The sequence below is a fragment of the Nerophis ophidion genome, linkage group LG14 (genome assembly GCF_033978795.1).
Source record: "Nerophis ophidion isolate RoL-2023_Sa linkage group LG14, RoL_Noph_v1.0, whole genome shotgun sequence".
In the NCBI taxonomy this organism is placed as follows: Eukaryota; Metazoa; Chordata; class Actinopteri; order Syngnathiformes; family Syngnathidae; genus Nerophis; species Nerophis ophidion.
The window spans coordinates 33,967,107-33,987,052 of record NC_084624.1 but is presented as its reverse complement, the minus strand read 5'-3'; the positions used below and the strand labels follow the sequence as shown (position 1 = coordinate 33,987,052).

Below are 19,946 nucleotides of genomic sequence, written 5' to 3'. Positions count from 1 at the left end.
TTTAATTTTTATTGTTTACTTATTTAGGACAATATTAAATATTATATAATATAATTACTTAGTGCTTAATTTGGTCTCAAATTAATGCTGACAAAAACATTGTTTATCTGCAGTAGTTTGTGGGAGAATATATCATCCACCAAAAATAATTATTAACCCTGGCCTAAATAGCGTGTGTTGTTCCTTGTGATGCGTTTAGTGCACAGGTAAACAAGACGACTTATCTAACACTAGCCAGGAGAAACCTCATAGTTCTTGCAACTTGTGTTATAATGGTGACGTATTGTATGTAGCCTAAATGATACATTGCTAAAGCAAACTTTTTAATGGTGGCCGAAAAATTTTGCACAGGAATTTGATTGCAAAGTTGCCTGTAGAAATGCAATTGACTCTGCAAGATCCAATAAGAGGAACAACTTGCACCTTTGACGCAATCCCAAAAAAGATCTCAAAATAGTAATGGCGGACAGGAAAGTGCGTGTTCAGCAAAACGCTTCTCTGCGTTTCCCTGTTTTGGATTTTCGACAAATTCGTTTCTGGGCAGCTGTTCAAGAAGAACACTTTCGTGGGAATTACACAACATAAGACAGGCTTGCAAGGTGCTGGACAAAGAGGAACAGGAAACCCTTAGCAGGAAGTTTGTTTGACAAAGGGCAGATGGTATGGTCAAATATTAGAAAAAAACATTTGGCAATTTGCCATGGACACTGTATTTGCTACAATTTGGAATGGCAGTAAAAGCATTTTTTTTTAATCAACAAAAGAAAATTTGTGTATGTGCATCACTTAGTTCTGGTGTTAACAGTTCTAATGATAACATTTTAGAATAGAACAACTTCAGTGGAAAGCACAACCTTTCCCCCAGCATTCCTCAGTATCATCACTAAAGGCCCAGATGTGCACTGCAGCCCCTCACTTCGGAGTCAAGGGAGGGGTGGGCCGTGTATGTTTTCAAGGGTTGTTTTGAAGTGGGAGCAAGGCAGCATTCGCCTCCAGCTGTTGGGAGTTTGAGATTGAATGCACTCTGGAATATCCAGGCTGGCGGAAGCGCTGGGGCCTCCTCGTTGCTCTGACGTCACGCACAGCTCCTGGGAATGTTTCACATTCCTCTTCCTGGCAGTAGTTAGGTCATTTCCAGCAAGCTGGGGGGAAAAACACTAGATTATTTTCTGCAGCCTTTGGGAGCGAGTGCGCGCAGGGAGCCAAAGACGCCAGATTGGAAACACATGGCGGCTTCAGCACCTTTCAGTTTTTTAAATCTCAAGGTAGAACTGAGGTCCATGAACATGAATCCATAAACTAACTTTTATTTTGACAAGCTTCAGCTTTTAGGATTTTTCCTTGCGGGAATAATAAAGCATATCGTATCTATATCAGGGGTGTCCAAGGCATTCCCATCGAGGGCCTGCATAAAGACAAATTAAAGGACACCAGGGGCCATTCTGATATTAGTCATTTTCTATGACTAATCCATCGTAGATATGCCAACTAGTTATTCATATAAAACAGCCAGCTCAGCTTTGTGTTAAAGGTTAAAAATTGTGATATTATTATTTTCTTACAACACCCTTAGTAGAAAAGAACAAAGCCAGACGACGTTAGCATCTTCCTTAGTAGAAGTAGTAGTTTCACTTGTGACTGTTCCAGTCCATTCGCAATGGTGCTTAAAGAGTAACTGAAATTTTGGGGGAATTTAGCCTAAGGTTCACAATCATCATGAAGACAGATGGATTTTAAAAAAATGCATTTTATTTTGTAAATAAACGTAAACACAATTGTCGAACAGTTTAAGAACAACATTTCTCAACGAGCTACTGCAAGGAATTTACAGAATTCACCATCTATGATCTGTAATATCATCAAAAGGTTCAGAAGTCACTGCACGTAAGCAGCAAGGCCAAAAACCAACATTGAATACCCATGACCTTTGATCCCTCAGGCGGTACTGCATCATACATCGACATCAATGTGTAAAGGATATCACCACATGGGCTCACGAACATGTCAGAAAATCACTGTCAGTAACTACAGTTCACCATTACACATGTAAGTGCAAGTTAAAACCCTACTGTGCAAAACGAAAGCCATTTATCAACAACACCCAGAAACGCTGCTGGCTTTGCCACACCCAAGCTCATCTAAAATACTGATGCAAAGTGAAAAAGTGTTCTGTGGTCTGTTGAGTACACATTTCAAATTATTTTTGGAAACTGTGGACGTCATGTCTTCCAGACGAAAGAGGAACAGAACCATCCGGACTGTTGTAGGCCCACAGTTCAAAAGCCAGCATCTGCGATGATATGGAGTTGTATTAGTGCCCAAGGAATAGGTAACTTACACATCTGTGAAGGCACCATTAATGCTGAAAGGTACATACAGCTTTTGGAGCAACATGTGTTTCCATCCAAGCAAATGATTTTTCATTGACGCCCCTGCTTATTACAGCAAGACAATGCCAAGCCACATTCTCCACGTTTTTAGAACAGCATGGCTTCGTAGTAAAAGAGTGCCGGTACTAGACTGGCGTGCCTGTAGCCCAGACCTGTCTCCCATTGAAAATGTGTGGCACATTACGAAGCGTAAACTACGATAACGGAGACCCCAGACTGTTGAACAACTTAAGCTGTACATCAAGCAAGAATGGAAATACTTCCACCCGAAAAGCTTCAAATATTGGTCTCCTCAGTTCCCAAATGTTCACTGAGTGTTGTTAAAAGGAAAGGTGATGTAACACAGTCCAAAAAAAATGGCACAGGGGCATTTTTACCAATGTGTTGCTGCCATTAAATTGTAAATTAGTGATTATTTGCAAAATAAGTTTCTCAGTGCGAACATTAAATATCTTGTCTTTGCAGTCTATTCAATTGAATATAGGTTGATAAGGACTTGCAAATCATTGTATTCTGTTTTTATTTACAATTTACACAACATGCCAACTTCACTGCTTTTGGGTTTTGTACAATATTATATACTGTACATACATCTTCGACTGCGGTGTTAATGGGTGGGGAAAACCCCACATTTAGTGCGTCGTCGTATCCAGTATAATTCCTGGGCTCCAGCTTCCTACGTGACACTTGAGGGGTTTATCTCCCCCATCATTTCTAAAGTGCGTAGGTTGGCTCCTCCCACTCACCCCCTCCCAACTCCCTGCCTTGAATGGGCTGTGACTTGAGCGGAAATACCTGTAAGGATTATTCACCTCAGAGCTGTGACGCCAGCAGCTGGGCCACTCCTTGAGAGACCTACCTGTCAGCTGCCCACTCACTTGCTCACAATAGAAAAACACTTCCTGTTCCTGATTCGCTGTACTGTACGTTCTGCACTACTAACACTGTGTACTTAGACGATGAGCAATATTCTTAATGTAGTCACGGTCGTATACAATGATTTCTTCTAACGGGTTTTGAAAAGCAGCGGAAGTCCTAATTTGGTAGTTACAGCTGTAGGGTTGTATTTATTCACAGTAAATATTTACTCCAGTTAAAGATTTGTCCATGGTATTTGTTCCTCATGTTTATAAGGACTACTCTCAACCCTTTATATAACATTTAATATATGATTATATTGTAATATAATGTACAATTACTATTTTAAGAATTATTAATATTATTTGTGTGTGATGATACAATTTAAAAGTTTCAGCTGTCTCTACTGCAATAATTCCAATGTGTGCCCTACAGAAAAAGTCACTGGTTAACAGAAACATCAATAGGAGATATAATGTAAGGTCTTTCATAAATACAATAATACATATATTAGCTGAAACATTGGGTTGGATGATTTTTTTTTTTATTATGAGCCCCAAGTTGGTCTGGATTCTGTCCAGTTTACATCTTAAGCCTAGACCAAACCTATTGAACTGGCGACTTGAGGACCAAATTCAGCCTGGGAATCACACCATACCGGCCCCACAAGTTTAGTTAAAAATTTGGAGTACAAACATTTTTGCAGCAAATTCCTAAACACCAGAGTACTCTTGTTGTTGTATGGAGGAACACATTGGCAGGTCATTGCATTGTAATGTAACATTGCTAGTAAACAGAACACTGGGTCCAAATTTGTGATTTACAACCAAGACGTTACAGGCACCCCTTCAAATCCTCATCTTTTCAGCAGTTAATGTAATGTGATTTATGTAACTAAGGTGTTGCTGTATTTTGTTTATTTCAGATGCAGTCAGTGATCAGTTGCTTAATTTTAGTTATACTATTAGTTTTCCTCAAGGTTCAATTTTAGGTCTTCTCTTTTCTATTTTTTTGCAAAAAGTCCCTAAAAACAGCAAAGTGTTCCATCAACTCTGACAAAATGAATGGATCAAATGTTTACTGTAGAGCAGTGGTTCTCAAATGGGGGTACGAGTACCCCTGGGGGTACTTAAACGTATGCCAAGGGGTACGTGAGATGTTTTAAAAATATTCTAAAAATAGCAACAATTCAAAAATCCTTTATAAATATATTTATTGAATAATACTTTAACAAAATATGAATGTAAGTTCATAAACTGTGAAAAGAAATGCAACAATTCAATATTCAGTGTTGACAGCTACATTTTTTTGTGGACATGTTCCATAAATATTGATGTTAAAGATTTCTTTTTTTGTGAAGAAAGGTTTACAATTAAGTTCATGAATCCAGATGGATCTCTATTACAATCCCCAAAAAGGGCACTTTAAGTTGATTACTTCTATGTGTAGAATTTTTTATTTACAATTGAATCACTTTTTTTTTTTTCCAACAAGTTTTTAGTTATTTTTATATATTTTTTTCTAAATAGTTTAAGAAAAACCACTACAAATGAGCAATATTTTGCACTGTTATACAATTTAATAAATCAGAAACTAATGACACAGTGCTGTATTTTACTTCTTTATCTCTTTTTTGCAACCCAAAATGCTTTGCTCTGATTAGGGGGTACTTCAATTAAAAAAATGTTCACGGGGTACATCACTGAAAAAAGATTGAGAACCACTGCTGTAGAGGATGCTGGTTCTTCGGAATATACAAAATATGATTAATAGTGAAAAGAGAACTCCGGTTCCCCAGTCATTAACTTTCTGGAAATGTGGCTCCTCAAAAAATTTTGTTGGAAAAACTCTGGCCGACAGTCATCACATGCTTTTTAATATAGCCTATATACATATACATACACATATATATGTATACACACATTTATTTATATATATATATATATATATATATATATATATATATATATATATATATATATATATATATATATATATATGTTTTGCAATGAGAGCTTTTAAGGCTATATATATATAGCCCCTCTCATTGCAAAATATTTCCAATGCAAACTATATATATATATATATATATATATACACATTCATATACAGTATTTATATATATATTTATATATATACATACATACATATATATGTATGTATATATATATATATATGTATCCATATATATATGTGTATGTATATATATATAGATACACAAAATATTCCTACAGCAACATATTGTTGGCATTTGCTGTGCTTGGCACCGTTTATTACAGGGGTAAATGTGTCACCATCGGCCTTCGCCAAAGTAAGACCCCATTGCAGAGAAAGAATACAAGTAATAACATAAAGCGCACTCAAAACAAAGTGAGGAAAAAAACAACTTAAAATGCAAATAAAAGGTTGTTTATTTGCGTGTGGAGAAAAAGAGGTTACACACAAAAGGTGTGAAGAGGAAAAAGTCAACACTACACTGCAGCGCCTGGACAGAGCCACAGGAACAAGGTGCATGAGTGGAGCCAGAGCAGAAGAGACAAACACGACTGAAAGAGTGAAGCATCAGGAATTAACTGGTGCCAAGTGAAGTGTTCTTCATGACTGTACCATTCCCAGTTGACCAGATACTGAACTCCCCTGCCCCGCCTTCTGGAGTATAAAATGGCCTTCACTGTGTAAGCTGGGTGACCTCCGATCATGCGCATGGAGAAAAAAACATCCAAGGTTGGCACATCGGACTGGTGGTAATAGGCTTGAGGGTGGAGATATGAACCACCAGATGTCACTTGATGGATTAGGGCAGCTGGAGTTCAACCGCCAGAGGTATCATGATCCCAGTGATCTTGAAGAGCCCCAGGCCACAAACTTGTGAGAAATCTCCCTGGAGTAGCCAGCCAACGATAAGTCCCGAGACGACAGTAAGACCTCTTAGCAAGGTTGACAAGTAGAGGCTGGTATCTAGTGGCGATCCACCCGGGCTTCGGTTCTGGGCTGACATCAGGGACAAACTCACTCTTGTATCCCGATAAGCTCCTCAAATATGCCGGTAGACTGATGGAAGTGCAATCTCCGACTCCGAGGAAGGAAAAGGAGTCGGCTGGTAACCGTAGGCAACTTTAGAAGAAGGTATACCTGTCGCCGAGGAGGCGAAGGAATTGTGAGCGTACTCCACCCAAAAGAGGTGGTGGGACCATGACAAAGATCGCCGGTGGCATACGCAGCAAAGTTTTGCTTCCAGGTCCTGGTTAGCCCGTTCCGTCTGGCCCTTGGTGTGGGGATGTTATCCCAACGAAAGGATTCGGGTGGCCTCCAACACCTTGCAAAAAGCTTTACATACAGCAAAGTTTTGCTTCCAGGTCCTGGTTAGCCCGTTCCGTCTGGCCCTCGGTATGGGGATGTTATCCCAACGAAAGGATTCGGGTGGCCTTCAACACCTTGCAAAAAGCTTTACATACTTGGGATGCGGATTGGGTTCCCGAGTCACATACCTGGTTCAGAGGGATCCAGATCCAGATGCTAACTACTTGACCAGTAGTTAAGCAGTCTCTTGGGATGTAGGTATTTAAGAAAGGGGATTGAAGTGGGCCATCTTTGAAAATCAGTCAACCACATCGAGAATTGTCGAGGACCTTTGTCTTGGTGGTGGCATCGTGGGATTTTATTCACTATAAATGGAATATATTTATAGTCAGATCATCAAAAACATGTGTTCATAACTCTTATCGCGCCACATTTGCTTGGCATCAAAGCGCATATTCCTTAATTGCACAACCACTGCACACTCACTATGCTAATTGATTGTATCGATTTTGATATTTGGTGTGATGAAAATTATTTGATGTACAGTACCATACCTACATTAATATTGTTATCTGAGTATAATTGTAATGAATAGAAACACAGTTAGGGATCTGTTTTGTGTTTCCAAGCTGATGACATACTGTAACTACATTGCACTGCAAACATAGTTGACTTGTTTAAGAATTAAAAATCAGGTGTTGACAAAAGACTTCCCTGCTGTGAAATGTTACATGAAGTTTTATACCTCTAAAATTTGTAATGAAAATGTATTTTTAAAATCTCTTTTTTTACATCAATTACATAAAATACCGATTAGAGTACAATGAAGGTATTGTATCGATAAAATCTTAACGATATACATACATCCCTAGTCGTTGGCTATATTATAAAGTTTTTTTTGCATCAGGCCCATTGTTGCTGATCATTCAAGTAGTGATGATAGTAATGCAGACGACATGTGTGATTGTCAACTACCACAATCGGGGTGGGATAGATTAGTTTATCCCATTTTTGAATCATATTTTTTCTGGACAAACGGAAGTGGCTGAAAAGAACAGTTAATGACAAATGGCGAGCATGAATTGCTGTAATCAACCAACCAAAACCCATCCACAAAGAAAGCGTTCATAGCTTTCTAGACTTTTATTATTTTTGAAAGTCCTTCAAGGTGGGTTGAAAAAGTAAGTCGTTCACACAGTTCGGGTATGAGACATCACGAAAGATGTTGTGGTTTCTGCTACACTCAGACTTGTTGATCTCGTACGAATCGTATCCAATTACGTCTGTTTTCTCCTTGTAACGACAAACGGATTTCTGATCCAAGGACTCGTTTCACAGCTTGGGCATTGTTATTTTCCTCCGAATGGATAGATAGCGATATCTTTAACATTGGCACTCGCCCTTCAAAATGTATTCTGGCAATTTATTGTGGGGTACTTCTGGAAAAATCCAAACCTCTCTATTGGCCAGTACAACTGTAGCATTGATATTTTTAGTTCATTTAGGCATTTTATGTTTGAAAATGCTTAATTTAGGCCCAAAATAAATTTGCTACGTGTTGAAGCTGCGAACTTTGTAGCATGATGGCGACGCGAGATATGACTGTACATGTAGGACTGTTATACAACTATCTAATATGTTTTGTTCATGTCTGATATGAAATTTTGTAAAAATTGTAATTTTTCATGTTTGTCTGATATTCTGAATTTTTAATACTGTATCTCTTGGAGAACCCTTCTCATTATGATTTCCTCCCACTCAGTCTGTAGGAACACTGACCTAAAAATTACCCTAAAAACAAAAAAACAGATGAATCAAAGGTTTAATTCTGATGAATAAATATTTTCCAGCAGTGCACATCTAAACTGTTTTTTCCACTTGAACATGCCCGTCATTGATCAGCACGCTAGATACAAGCTGCAACACGTATGACGGAGCCAGTCACAGAGTGCACTTTGCGCTGACTCAGCAATAGACCACCATTCTATTCCTTCTATGTCAGATGTGGGAAGACTTAGACCGTAAATCAGTGTTACTATAAACAATGTGCTGTGTAATTATGAGGCTGTTTTTCAAGTTCCTTTTAATACTCCGGAGGGGTGCCGCTCGCTGACTTTCTCAGGTGTACAAATGTTCAAATATTCCTCCAGCACAAAGGTTTTTTGCTTGGATTTGTAGAAATAACTTCAGCATGTCGACTTTGGCACCCGTTCTTTGATTAGTGAAACCAAAGCCTCTAACAAATTATGTAAAAAAATATACATAGAATGTTTTTCATGTCGTCAACCAACAATCATACCTCCCGATTGTGACAGGCGCGGATGTTTTGTTCTGCAGATGAAGTCACATTTGGATAGCGGCCAAAGGAAGCTGTGCTGAACTGCACGTTTCATCTGGGAAAATTGTCATACACACTGAAATTAAAAAATATTACATCTTGAAAATAAAATATGTTTAGACTTCTATGTTCTGTTATTATATCTTTGCCTTAATTTATTTCCATTGTCAAATTATTTATTTTGAAATGGCCTATTTGTAAGGAAAATGCTTTTAGGGGAGTATTATATTTAGACAAATTAAGTATATGTGTTGTGCTCGCGGGCTAATGTTGTGTTTTGTGAGGTTTCTGCGGAAGTTGAATTGTAAAATCAGAAGAAAACAAACAGAACGCTACAGTCCGCTGCTTCGTAGAGGCAATGCAATGTTGTGGGGCAGCATCTTTGCTATCATGTCATCAATAACTAGCAACCTGCAACTACTGCCAATCACATACAGTATCTCCACAGTCTGTCACCGAACTCCATCCTCCAAGATGGAATGCTTCAGAGCAGTTTTATCAGAGACTAACTCTGGAATTTGGGAGTAAACAGAATAGACCAGCCTGCCAAGAGTCCTAAACCCAAATCAACACTTGGAAAAATCTGCTTCATGATTCATGCAGGAGGAACCTCACAACCATGTCGAAGAACTTGCGACAATTCCTGTATGAGGAGTGTAATGCCGTCCCACAGCGGTGTGTGACTGGGCTGTTTGTTAAACGACTACATTGTTGAATGGTCAATATGTGTTGTTGCTTCTTAGTTACTCATAAGACTGTCATCATCAAAAAACACCAAAGAACACCCACAATGAATTTTTGGCATATTTTATATGCAACATTGTGCTACTCATCTAACAAATGCATGTTTTTTACAAATCACTCAACCATATATTGGCAAAAAGTGTTCACTGAAATCATTCTATTACTTTTTGTTTAATGTTTATTATGGTAACAAAAAAGATTGAGTACATCTGTTCTACATCTATTCTAACATTTCATATCAGTTTGACAACATTCCTGCACTCTTATTCCCGTCTGGATTATTTTTTTTCTTCATAAAATCTGTTTCCTTTTCAACTTGACGCAGGTGAATGGGAGGAGGAAACTAATGACCCTCATTCATTTTCTTCGCAGGCAAAGTCTCTCTTTGGAGAATTTCGGCTGTGATATAATTCTCAACACACACTTTAGTCAGAAAGTCAGCAACTCGACCTCCCAACCAGCTGACATGCTACCAAGAGGCCTGCTCGCGGCCAACAGAGTCATGCCTTATCCTCTCTGCGGAACATTTGGAATGTTGGAAGTTTGCAGGGATTCTAAGGAAAATGATACCAAACAGGTGTGCTTTCTCGACTTGTATGTGTAAGATCATGAGTATTCCAAGAAGGTCATATTGTGCCATCGTCTGGGGACAGGCCACGAAAGGTGTTGTGAAGCCTATCTTGTCATTATATAAACAAACACTAAATATATTTGACCAAAAAACAATGAAGCATCATCACTGCCATATTACCCAAAAATATAACATGAGTTTTGATAACGTTATAAATGTCTAATTTTTAAAAGCAATTTGGAAGTGTCTTAATAGAGTAGCGCCTGATCTAATATGTAAAAAAATAATAGTTAAAAAGTTAAAGTACCAATGATTGTCACACACACACTAGGTGTGGTGAAATTACTCTCTGCATTTGACCCATCTCCATGCTTACCCCCTGAGAGGTGAGGGGAGCAGTGAGCAGCAGTGGGGCTGTGCTCTGGAATCATTTTGGTGATTTTAACCCCCAATTCCAACTCTTGATGCTGAGTACCAAGCAGGGAGTAAATAGGTTCCCTTTTTATAGTCTTACGTACAACCCGGGGTTTGAACTTACAACCTACAGATCTCAATGCGGACACTAACCACAAGGCCACTGAGCAGGTCATGATGAGTTTTGATAACTTAATAAATGTGTCATTTTTAAAAGCTATATTTGAGTGTCTTCATGGATTAACCCCTGAAATAATATGTAAAGAAACAAAGATAGAGTAGTGAAGGTGTGCGGACTCGAGCTGCAGTCAGTGGGAGCTGTAGAGTGAAAAGGTGCCGGATGACTCTGGGTCCGTCTGTGTTCTAGGTGAAGGCCTCACATCTGTGGAACTCTTTGCCACTGGAGTTAAAGTCACAGTCAGACATTAAACTTTTCTCCTCTAAACTGAAAAAGTCGGTTAAGGAAAATCAGAAGTGTGAGGACTAGAAATGGAAGTAGTATGGTCAAATGGGGCCAATTGTTTTTCATGTATTTTTATGTTGTACTTGTCTTAATCCTTTTGTATGTGTTTTACACTTTTCTCAACTTTTGTTTGAAGGCCTAACCAGAGACTAGGGTTGCAAATTAGCCTGTGGCTAGAAGTCTTACGTACTTTGACATCGGTTACGTATGGGTAGCAAAGTTTAATTGTACTGTCCCTGTCAAATAAATAAATATGAATAAAAGTAATCTAATGCTTCAGGCATTGGTCAGTCTTCCGACAAACATTGTGCACAGGTGTTTTAATTTATTGATGCTTTCAAGGAATTCTATGTTAATGGTACACCGCTATCGTCCAATTTGCACGTCTTCCTCACCCTCAGGTAGCTGCCACATATGGACTTCCTGGTGTCCTGCCCAGATGTTGCCATTCTCTCCTGGAGGCTATTGAAGGAATGGGACAGGCTGGTTCTTTAGGCCATGATGTGATGGTGGTGGTCCAAAGAGTGTACTCCATCCCTGTGCCGGACTGCTCCCCAGCATCTCAGCCCAGACTTCCCTCCAGGTCCTCTTTAGCTCCACCTTCTGCAGTGAAAGGCAAAAGCAGGTAATGTTGGGACCCCTTTTTTTGCCACTGATTGACGCACAGAGTTTGTCACTTTATGCTAGAAGAGTCTGGTAAAAATTAACCATCTGCTTTGGATGCTTGTGCACCACAATACGGAGGACTCTTCTGGGGTGGCACAATGTGTCCCAGTGGTCAGGGCTATTGTTCTCAGGCCTCACAAGAGTACGCACACTGTAGCCATATGCCGTTGTTTGACAAAGGACACAAACATGTCTAATTGAAACCAGCCCCTCCGTGAGCGATGTGCGCCAATTCCGTGGAAAAGGCAGCCCGATGTTTTGGAATCTCATGCACCAGCAAGTCACAGTTGAATTGTTGCCCACTTGTTTCAACCGCACTGGATGGAACAGGTCTGTAACTGTTTTTTGTGTGTGCCTGTAATATTCTCAAAACAATTAGCAATGACAATAAAGTGCCCAACAGCCTCAGATTGAAAAAGATCTTCAGATTATTCCTTGAGTTGCTTTAATTTTTAAACCAAATTAACATCGGGTGTCCTTTTTTTATCACATGGATGTACAGTCGTCCCTTTTTTATCATAGTAATTGCAACTGGACATGACCGCGATATAAGAATCTCCTGCGAAGTAGGAATATTATTACTAAACCAAATATGTTCATCGTTAGAGCATGAAAAGGCTGTTTATGACCTCCTAATTACGTTTCTAAACATTTTTGGGGCCCCCTTAACATGAAATAAAACACAAACACTAGCTTCACCCAATATACAAAACCCAAAACCACTGAAGTTGGACGGTGTGTAAATCGTAAATAAAAACGGAATACACTGATTTGCAAATCATTTTCAACTTATATTCAATTGAATAAACTGCTGTTTTGTACTTCATCAGTGTTGGCGCTAGTTTTTTTTATTGATTGATACTTTTATTAGTAGATTGCACAGTTCAGTACATATTCCAACTAAATGGTAACACCCGAATAAGTTTTTCAACTTGTTTAAGTCGGGGTCCACGTTAATCAATTCATGGTAAGGTATTTTCAAAATGGGGTCCCAGGTACCCCATCAAGTCATGATAATGGGGTCCCACAGTAAATCTTTGGGGTCCCACTTTTTTGTAACCGTTTTGAAAACATGATAAATGTATGCATTATCCTGTTAGATCTCACATTCTATATTGTGTTTTGGACAAAGGTTGTCAAACGTTAACTGCATTCATTAAAAAAAATAATACAAAAAAAAACTAATTTTTATGCATATGTAAATGTATTCAGTTATAAACATTCACTTTCTTTTCTCTTTCATGGATCTAAACTTTTCCGCTGCCGGTATTTTTTCCCATATTTTTATTGTAATATTTTCAGAATGTGTTTGTTCTATTTTAGGCTAAAATAAGAAAAAGAAAGCAATCTTTAGTTGTCTTTATTTGTTTGTTTTAATGCCATGATTTTAATAGTCCGGCCTGCTTGTTCGCAGATTTTCCTCCATGCGCCCCCTGAGCTAAAATGAGTTTGACACATCTGCTCTAAGAAAACACAATCTGTATGTTTAATGTGCACAATTTAATATTTCAGTTGGTCAGACAGTAACGTGTTTGTACAAGTTTTGATTGGGGTATGGCGTTTCTAATGGGAAAAGACGTTAATGTCTAGCACTAACATGCTTCTACAATAAATGAGCCGTATCACCGGTTCGTTAATTTATCAAATTGTTCTCAATCACGATTTAACGATAATCATAATTTAGAATGGTAATACTAACTGTGGAAATTTACCGTGGTTTACCATTATACTGTTCATTGTTACATTCCTAGTTGTAGATAGAATTGCACCATATAGACCAGAATCCCCAAACTTTTTATATAAATTTAGCCAATCGCGAAAATGCACGTTGATGACGCTTTCTATCTGTGTCTTGCAAATTTGATTGCAACAACCGTCCTCAGCTCACTTTAGCGTTATTGCTAGCAAGTTTGCTTAGCTGCTCTTAAGTCCGCAATCCATTGCGGAAAAATAACTGTTTCTTACAAATTACATTAGCACTGGAGGATGAGGAATAGCTAAATTTGCTACACTCCACACTGTGGGAGGATACAGTAACCTATGCTAACCGCTAAGCTAAAGCTCTTGAATGTAATCAGCGGTGGACTGATCGATACAAATATCGACAGTAACAATAACAAATATAGTGTCAATATATGGTTGGTGTTACAGTAATTAGATCAATATTTTTATTATCACAAAATATGTTTTGTTGTTTATTTTATTATAAACTCAATAAGTAAGTCTCCAAACACTGTAGGACTTCAAGGGCAAAACCCCAAGGATTTATATCAGAGCCAATAGTAGGAAATAATCAAAATATGTAATTTATATTGTTACACCATCCTGTTTTTACCTGATTAAAATTGTAATCAAAATTTTTATAATTCTAATAATTTTAAATATCACAATTTTAAACATTTTTACAGGCTTTGTTGTATTGTCATTTACATACCAAATAAAATACCGTTATATAATTAGTATATCATTACCATAGATGACCACAAGGTCTCCCACTGGCATTAAACATTTTAGTCCCGTAAAACAAATGCCAAACTTTGTATTTTTTAAATCCATTTTCAGTTTACGATGTGTATAAACGGCCCCTTATTGAGGAAAGCTTAGGGAAGAACGCCATGTTAAAAAAATCCTCCCAATGCTTTGTGGAGGGTCCAAAGAGAGAGCTATTAGGTTTTTGTTACCATTGCAAGAGAGCGCATGTTGAATGACATTGGAGTTGTCGATTTGACTCACTTTTTAAGCATGCACAATATTATAATTTATTAACCCCCCGAGGTTAAATTCCCATGCACAGTCAGAAGGTGGGAAGGTACTGAGCAACGGCGTCATGCCCCTTAGCAGTTTGGAGAGTTTAAGCCAGGGCACCTCGACTCGTGAAGAAGACGCCTAGTGTTCTTCTTCTGCATGGTTTGAACCTTTTGTCCTCTGGTCCCTACAAAGCCAACCCACTTAAGTCAGTGATTCATTAACTCAATTAGTACAAAGTGTGTTCTCCTGGAATGTACTGATTTACATAACAGCTTTTAAATGCATTCTCTGATCCATCCAGATGTAGCCCATCGCTTGCCCTATAGACAGCTGGGACCCTGAACAGGTTAGGTGGTACAGAAATGGATGGATGGAATTGAAAAAGAAAGGCTCTGTAAAACCTTTATTGACATTGTAATCTCATCCAAATTCATTGGCGTGGTCTCGTTGTGGTTAATGAATCAAAGAATGTCTTGTTTGAAGTCAAGCTATCCGATTTGACCTTTAGTTGCCTGGCCCTCCTCGGGCGTGTTGTTTTTGTCCTATGCTGAGTAATAAAATAAAGGCATTGGTTTTGTCATAATGGGAAAAGGCAATGAGGAGTAGGAGGACGCCAGGTCAGCTGACTAGCTTAAGCTGTGGTTGTAATTTGACACCAGCTCCTGCCATGCTGCCTCTGTGGCTGGTAAACAAACCCCGCCCACAGGAAGCGCTCCCTCTCCTCCTCTTAACTCAACCAGAGTAAACAGGTTTAGTTAGTAGTTACGGGATGGAGGTGGGGCACAGGTTCACGAGGATAACAAGGACGTCAGACTGTTTTCCTGTCTGTTCATTGTTACATATTTGCCAGGAAGCCACACTACTTACTTCCTCCCAGTCATTTGTATTGTTCTCCTGGCACTAAAATTTAATTAAAAAAGGTTTTTACCAATGCTGCGTTCATGCACTGCTCATAGTACTTTTCCAAGATACTCCGGTAAAAAAAAAGAAGTAATTTTATTTGCACCATGGTGGTCTGTTCTGTGTGATGATATGGACACTTTGTGCCGCTCATTTTGAGTCCCCAGTCTTTAATGAGTCGCAGTGTTTTGTTTTTTTACTTTTGTTGTTCACGCACTCAGTGAAGGGGGATATTTAACCCTGAAGAAGATTCCTGTAAATTTGGAATAGAATAAATAAGATTAAGTGTTTGCAGGAAGTGAGAAGTGTCTAGTTCTTTTTTCCGCAGTGGCGAAGGAACACAATGTGCTGCAAGGATCCTGTTTCAGCCATGTTTATCGCCCTTCCCGCACTGATTGGTGGACAACACATATAAAGGAATCCCGCCTGTCCGCCCCCTGCACCAATGAGGCCTCTCTGCTGTGTTCTCCATGCATGGGTCACTTTCTCAGCGCGTTGCCAAGTAATGTGCATGTGCTCGGGGTGCGAACACAGTGTGACTATATGTGCACGCGCTTGCACAGAGTGAGTAGATCGTAGTTCCTGGAAGAAAACTTGTGCTGCTTAGAATCCTGCGGTTGCTCACAACAACAATTTCCTCAAAACAGCATGCGACTGGAGCCCACCAGCTTTTTAGGACTGAGGCTTCTTACATTTGAGGAAGTTGGACTGAGAACCACCAAAAGGAGAACGATTGTTTATGTCAAGTCCAACGACCCTATTTGTTATCTGTCAAGTGTTAGATCAGAGCAGATATTTCACCTTTTTTTTTTTTTGCTCATGTTTAAACAAGCTACAACAAGATGAACTTGTTTGTTTTAGCACATCTGGCTCCAGCAATTGAATACTGATAAAAAAAACATTTTTGTAATTGAACATATTTGCTTTTTATACAGTGTACTATTTTAAAATTATAGTCATTTTAGGAAACAATAACTTAAATGTGTCTATTTTTGATATGCAGTTTCTATTCCTGAACTAAGATATTGTTAATGATTTACTTTATTTTCAACATGCACAGCAATTTACATTGCAGTACATCACATGTTTTTACACTTACACTTTTTAACATATTTGCAATACCATTTTTTTGTACTAGAGAAAGGATAAGTGTTTGATATTACAATAGTTTTTTTTAGCTAGCTAGTTATATCATGGAATTGGATAGATGATTAAAAATTTTGAATACAGTAAATAAATGATAAAATCAAAATAAGGGACTTTGTGTAGTAATTAAAAATACCATATGTATAATAAATAATAGCATAACCTAATACAAAGCTATTGAACTGGCAGCCTGCAGATCAAATCCGGCCCGAGAATAATAATAATAATTAGCTTTATTGTCCATCCATCCATCTTCTCCCGCTTATCCGAGGTCGGGTCGCGGGGGCAACAGCCTAAGCAGGGAAACCCAGACTTCCCTCTCCCCAGCCACTTCGTCCAGCTCTTCCCGGGGGATCCCGAGGCGTTCCCAGGCCAGCCGAGAGACATAGTCTTCCCAACGTGTCCTGGGTCTTCCCCTTGGCCTTCTACCGGTTGGACGTGCCCTAAACACCTCCCTAGGGAGGCGTTCGGGTGGCATCATGACCAGATGCCCGAACCACCTCATCTGGCTCCTCTCGATGTGGAGGAGCAGCGGGTTTACTTTGAGTTCCTCCCGGATGGCCGAGCTTCTCACCCTATCTCTAAGGGAGAGCCCTGCCACACGGCGGAGGAAACTCATTTCGGCCGCTTGTACCCGTGATCTTATCCTTTTGGTCATGACCCAAAGCTCATGACCATAGGTGAGGATGGGAACGTAGATCGACGGGTAAATTGAGAGCTTCGCCTTCCGACTCAGCTCCTTCTTCACCACAACGGATCGTTACAACGTCCGCATTACTGAAGACGCCGCACCGATCCGCCTGTCGATCTCACGATCCACTCTTCCCCCACTTGTGAACAAGACTCCTAGGTACTTGAACTCCTCCACTTGGGGCAGGGTCTCCTCCCCAACCAGGAAATGGTATTCCACCCTTTTCCGGGCGAGAACCATGGACTCGGACTTGGAGGTGCTGATTCTCATTAAGGTCGCTTCACACTCGGCTGCGAACCGATCCCGGTCGGATGAAGCCATCAGGACCACATCATCTGCAAAAAGCAGAGACCTAATCCTGCGGTCACCAAACCGGAACCCCTCAATGCCTTGACTGCGCCTAGAAATTCTGTCCATAAAAGTTATGAACAGAATCGGTGACAAAGGACAGCCTTGGCGGAGTCCAACCCTCACTGGAAATGTGTTCGACTTACTGCCGGCAATGCGGACCAAGCTCTGGCACTGATCGTACAGGGGGCGGACCGCCACAATAAGACAGTCCGATACCCCATACTCTCTGAGCACTCCCCACAGGACTTCCCGAGGGACACTGATTTGCAAATCATTTTCAACTCATATTCAAGTCCACAAAGCACATGTAGACTGGTTGGGCAAACTCCCATGCATCCTCAAGAACCCTGCCGAGAGTATAGAGCTGGTCCACAGTTCCACGACCAGGACGAAAACCACACTGTTCCTCCTGAATCCGAGGTTCGACTATCCGGCGTAGCCTCCTTTCCAGTACACTTGAATAAACCTTACCGGTAAGGCTGAGGAGTGTGATCCCACGATAGTTGGAACACACCCTCCGGTCCCCCTTCTTAAAGAGAGGAACCACCACCCCGGTCTACCAATTCAGAGGTACTGCCCCCGATGTCCACGCGATGCTGCAGTGTCTTGTCAACCAAGACAGCCCCACAGCATCCAGAGCCTTAAGGAACTCTGGGCGGGCCTCATCCACCCCTGAGGCCTTGCCACCATGGAGCTTTTTAACTACCTCAGCGACCTCAGGCCCAGAAATAAGAGAGTCCACCACAGATTCCCCAGGCACTGCTTCCTCATAGGAAGACGTGTTGGTGGGATTGAGGAGGTCTTCGAAGTATTCCTTCCACCTATCCACAACATCCGCAGTTGAGGTCAGCAGAACACCATCCGCACCATACACGGTGTTGATAGTGCACTACTTCCCCTTCCTGAGGCGGCGGACGGTGGTCCAGAATCGCTTCGAAGCCGTTCGGAAGTCGTTTTCCATGGCTTCCCCGAACTCCTCCCATGTCCGAGTTTTTGCCTCCGGGACCGCTGAAGCTGCACACCGCTTGGCCTGTCGGTACCTGTCCACTGCCTCCGGAGTCCTATGAGCCAAAAGGACCCGATAGGACTCCTTCTTCAGCTTGACGGCATCCCTCACCGCTGGTGTCCACCAAGGGGTTTTAGGATTGCCGCCCCGACAAGCACCAACTACCTTGCGGCCACAGCTCCGATCAGTCGCCTCGACAATAGAGGTGCGGAACATGGTCCACTCGGACTCAATGTCCAGCACCTCCCTCGTGACATGTTCAAAGTTCTTCCGGAGGTGGGAATTGAAACTTTCTCTGACAGGAGACTGCCAGACGTTCCCAGCAGACCCTTACAATGCGTTTGGGCCTCCCAGGTCCGTCCGGCATTTTCCCCCACCGTCGCAGCCAACTCACCACCATGTGGTGATCGGTAGAAAGCTCCGCCCCTCTCTTCACCCGAGTGTCCAAAACATAAGGCCGCAAATCCGATGACACAACTACAAAGTCGATCATGGAACTGCGGCCTAGGGTGTCCTGGTGCCAAGTGCACATATGGACACCCTTATGTTTGAACATGGTGTTTGTTATGGACAAACTGTGACGAGCACAAAAGTCCAATAACAAAACACCACTCGGGTTCAGATCCGGGCGGCCATTCTTCCCAATCACGCCTCTCCAGGTTTCACTGTCGTTGCCAACGTGAGCGTTGAAGTCCCCCAGGAGGACAAGGGAATCACCCGGGGGAGCACTTTCCAGTACTCCCTTGAGTGCTCCCAAATGTCTCTGAGGAGAAATTTGTCTTGGACATCAAGACACAGCGTTTTACATACATGCATTACATACATAAATATATACAGTTCATCTGACAATACAGTGACGACAGTGAACAGTGCGCAGGTATATCAGTTTTGAGATCACACATCACTCTCCCCCCCGTATTGCACTATCCCAATATTACACTACTTATTATGGCATCTGGTTATTATAGTAGTTGTCTGTTGTTAAGTGCTTTGATTGCCAGTGGGACAAAGGAAAATCTATACCTGTTGAGTTTGTATGTTGCTATTCTGTACCATTTACCATTTGGCATTAACACAATTTCACTATGAAGTATGTGGTGTGGGTCACGGGTCATTTTAAGACCCTGCTTCTTCATGGTCTTGCCGAATATTTTTTGAAAAGGAACAAGGAGGCTGCATGACAATTATTTTACCAGCCGTCTTGGTAAGGTTTTGAAGTTGGGTTTTGAGTTTGACAGACAGCAAACAGGCCCTTGAGTTCAGTTCAAGTCTTGCAGTTATCTTACAAATCTAAAATTTTTGCAGCAGATTCCTAAAAACACATTGCAGTTTTTCTGAAATGTGTAAGTCTGACAAAATA

General features: G+C 40.6%; 1 protein-coding gene and 1 long non-coding RNA gene across 4 annotated transcripts in view; one reads left to right on the top strand and one right to left on the bottom strand.

Annotated features, from left to right (window-relative positions):
• Positions 1 to 19,946, top strand: part of spidr (scaffold protein involved in DNA repair) — a 71,664-nt gene that overhangs the window by 24,326 nt on the left and 27,392 nt on the right. For all 3 annotated transcript variants that reach the window (XM_061920489.1, XM_061920488.1, XM_061920487.1), the window contains exons 9-10: positions 10,003 to 10,207; positions 11,480 to 11,703. In XM_061920489.1, the coding sequence (XP_061776473.1) occupies positions 10,003 to 10,207; positions 11,480 to 11,703 (429 nt within the window). The remainder of the gene's footprint in view (positions 1 to 10,002; positions 10,208 to 11,479; positions 11,704 to 19,946) is intronic.
• Positions 723 to 11,968, bottom strand: LOC133568511 (uncharacterized). The gene is made up of 2 exons (XR_009809614.1): positions 11,474 to 11,968; positions 723 to 1,142 (listed from the first exon to the last, which is right to left on the bottom strand). It is a non-coding gene; the product is annotated as an uncharacterized LOC133568511 (long non-coding RNA).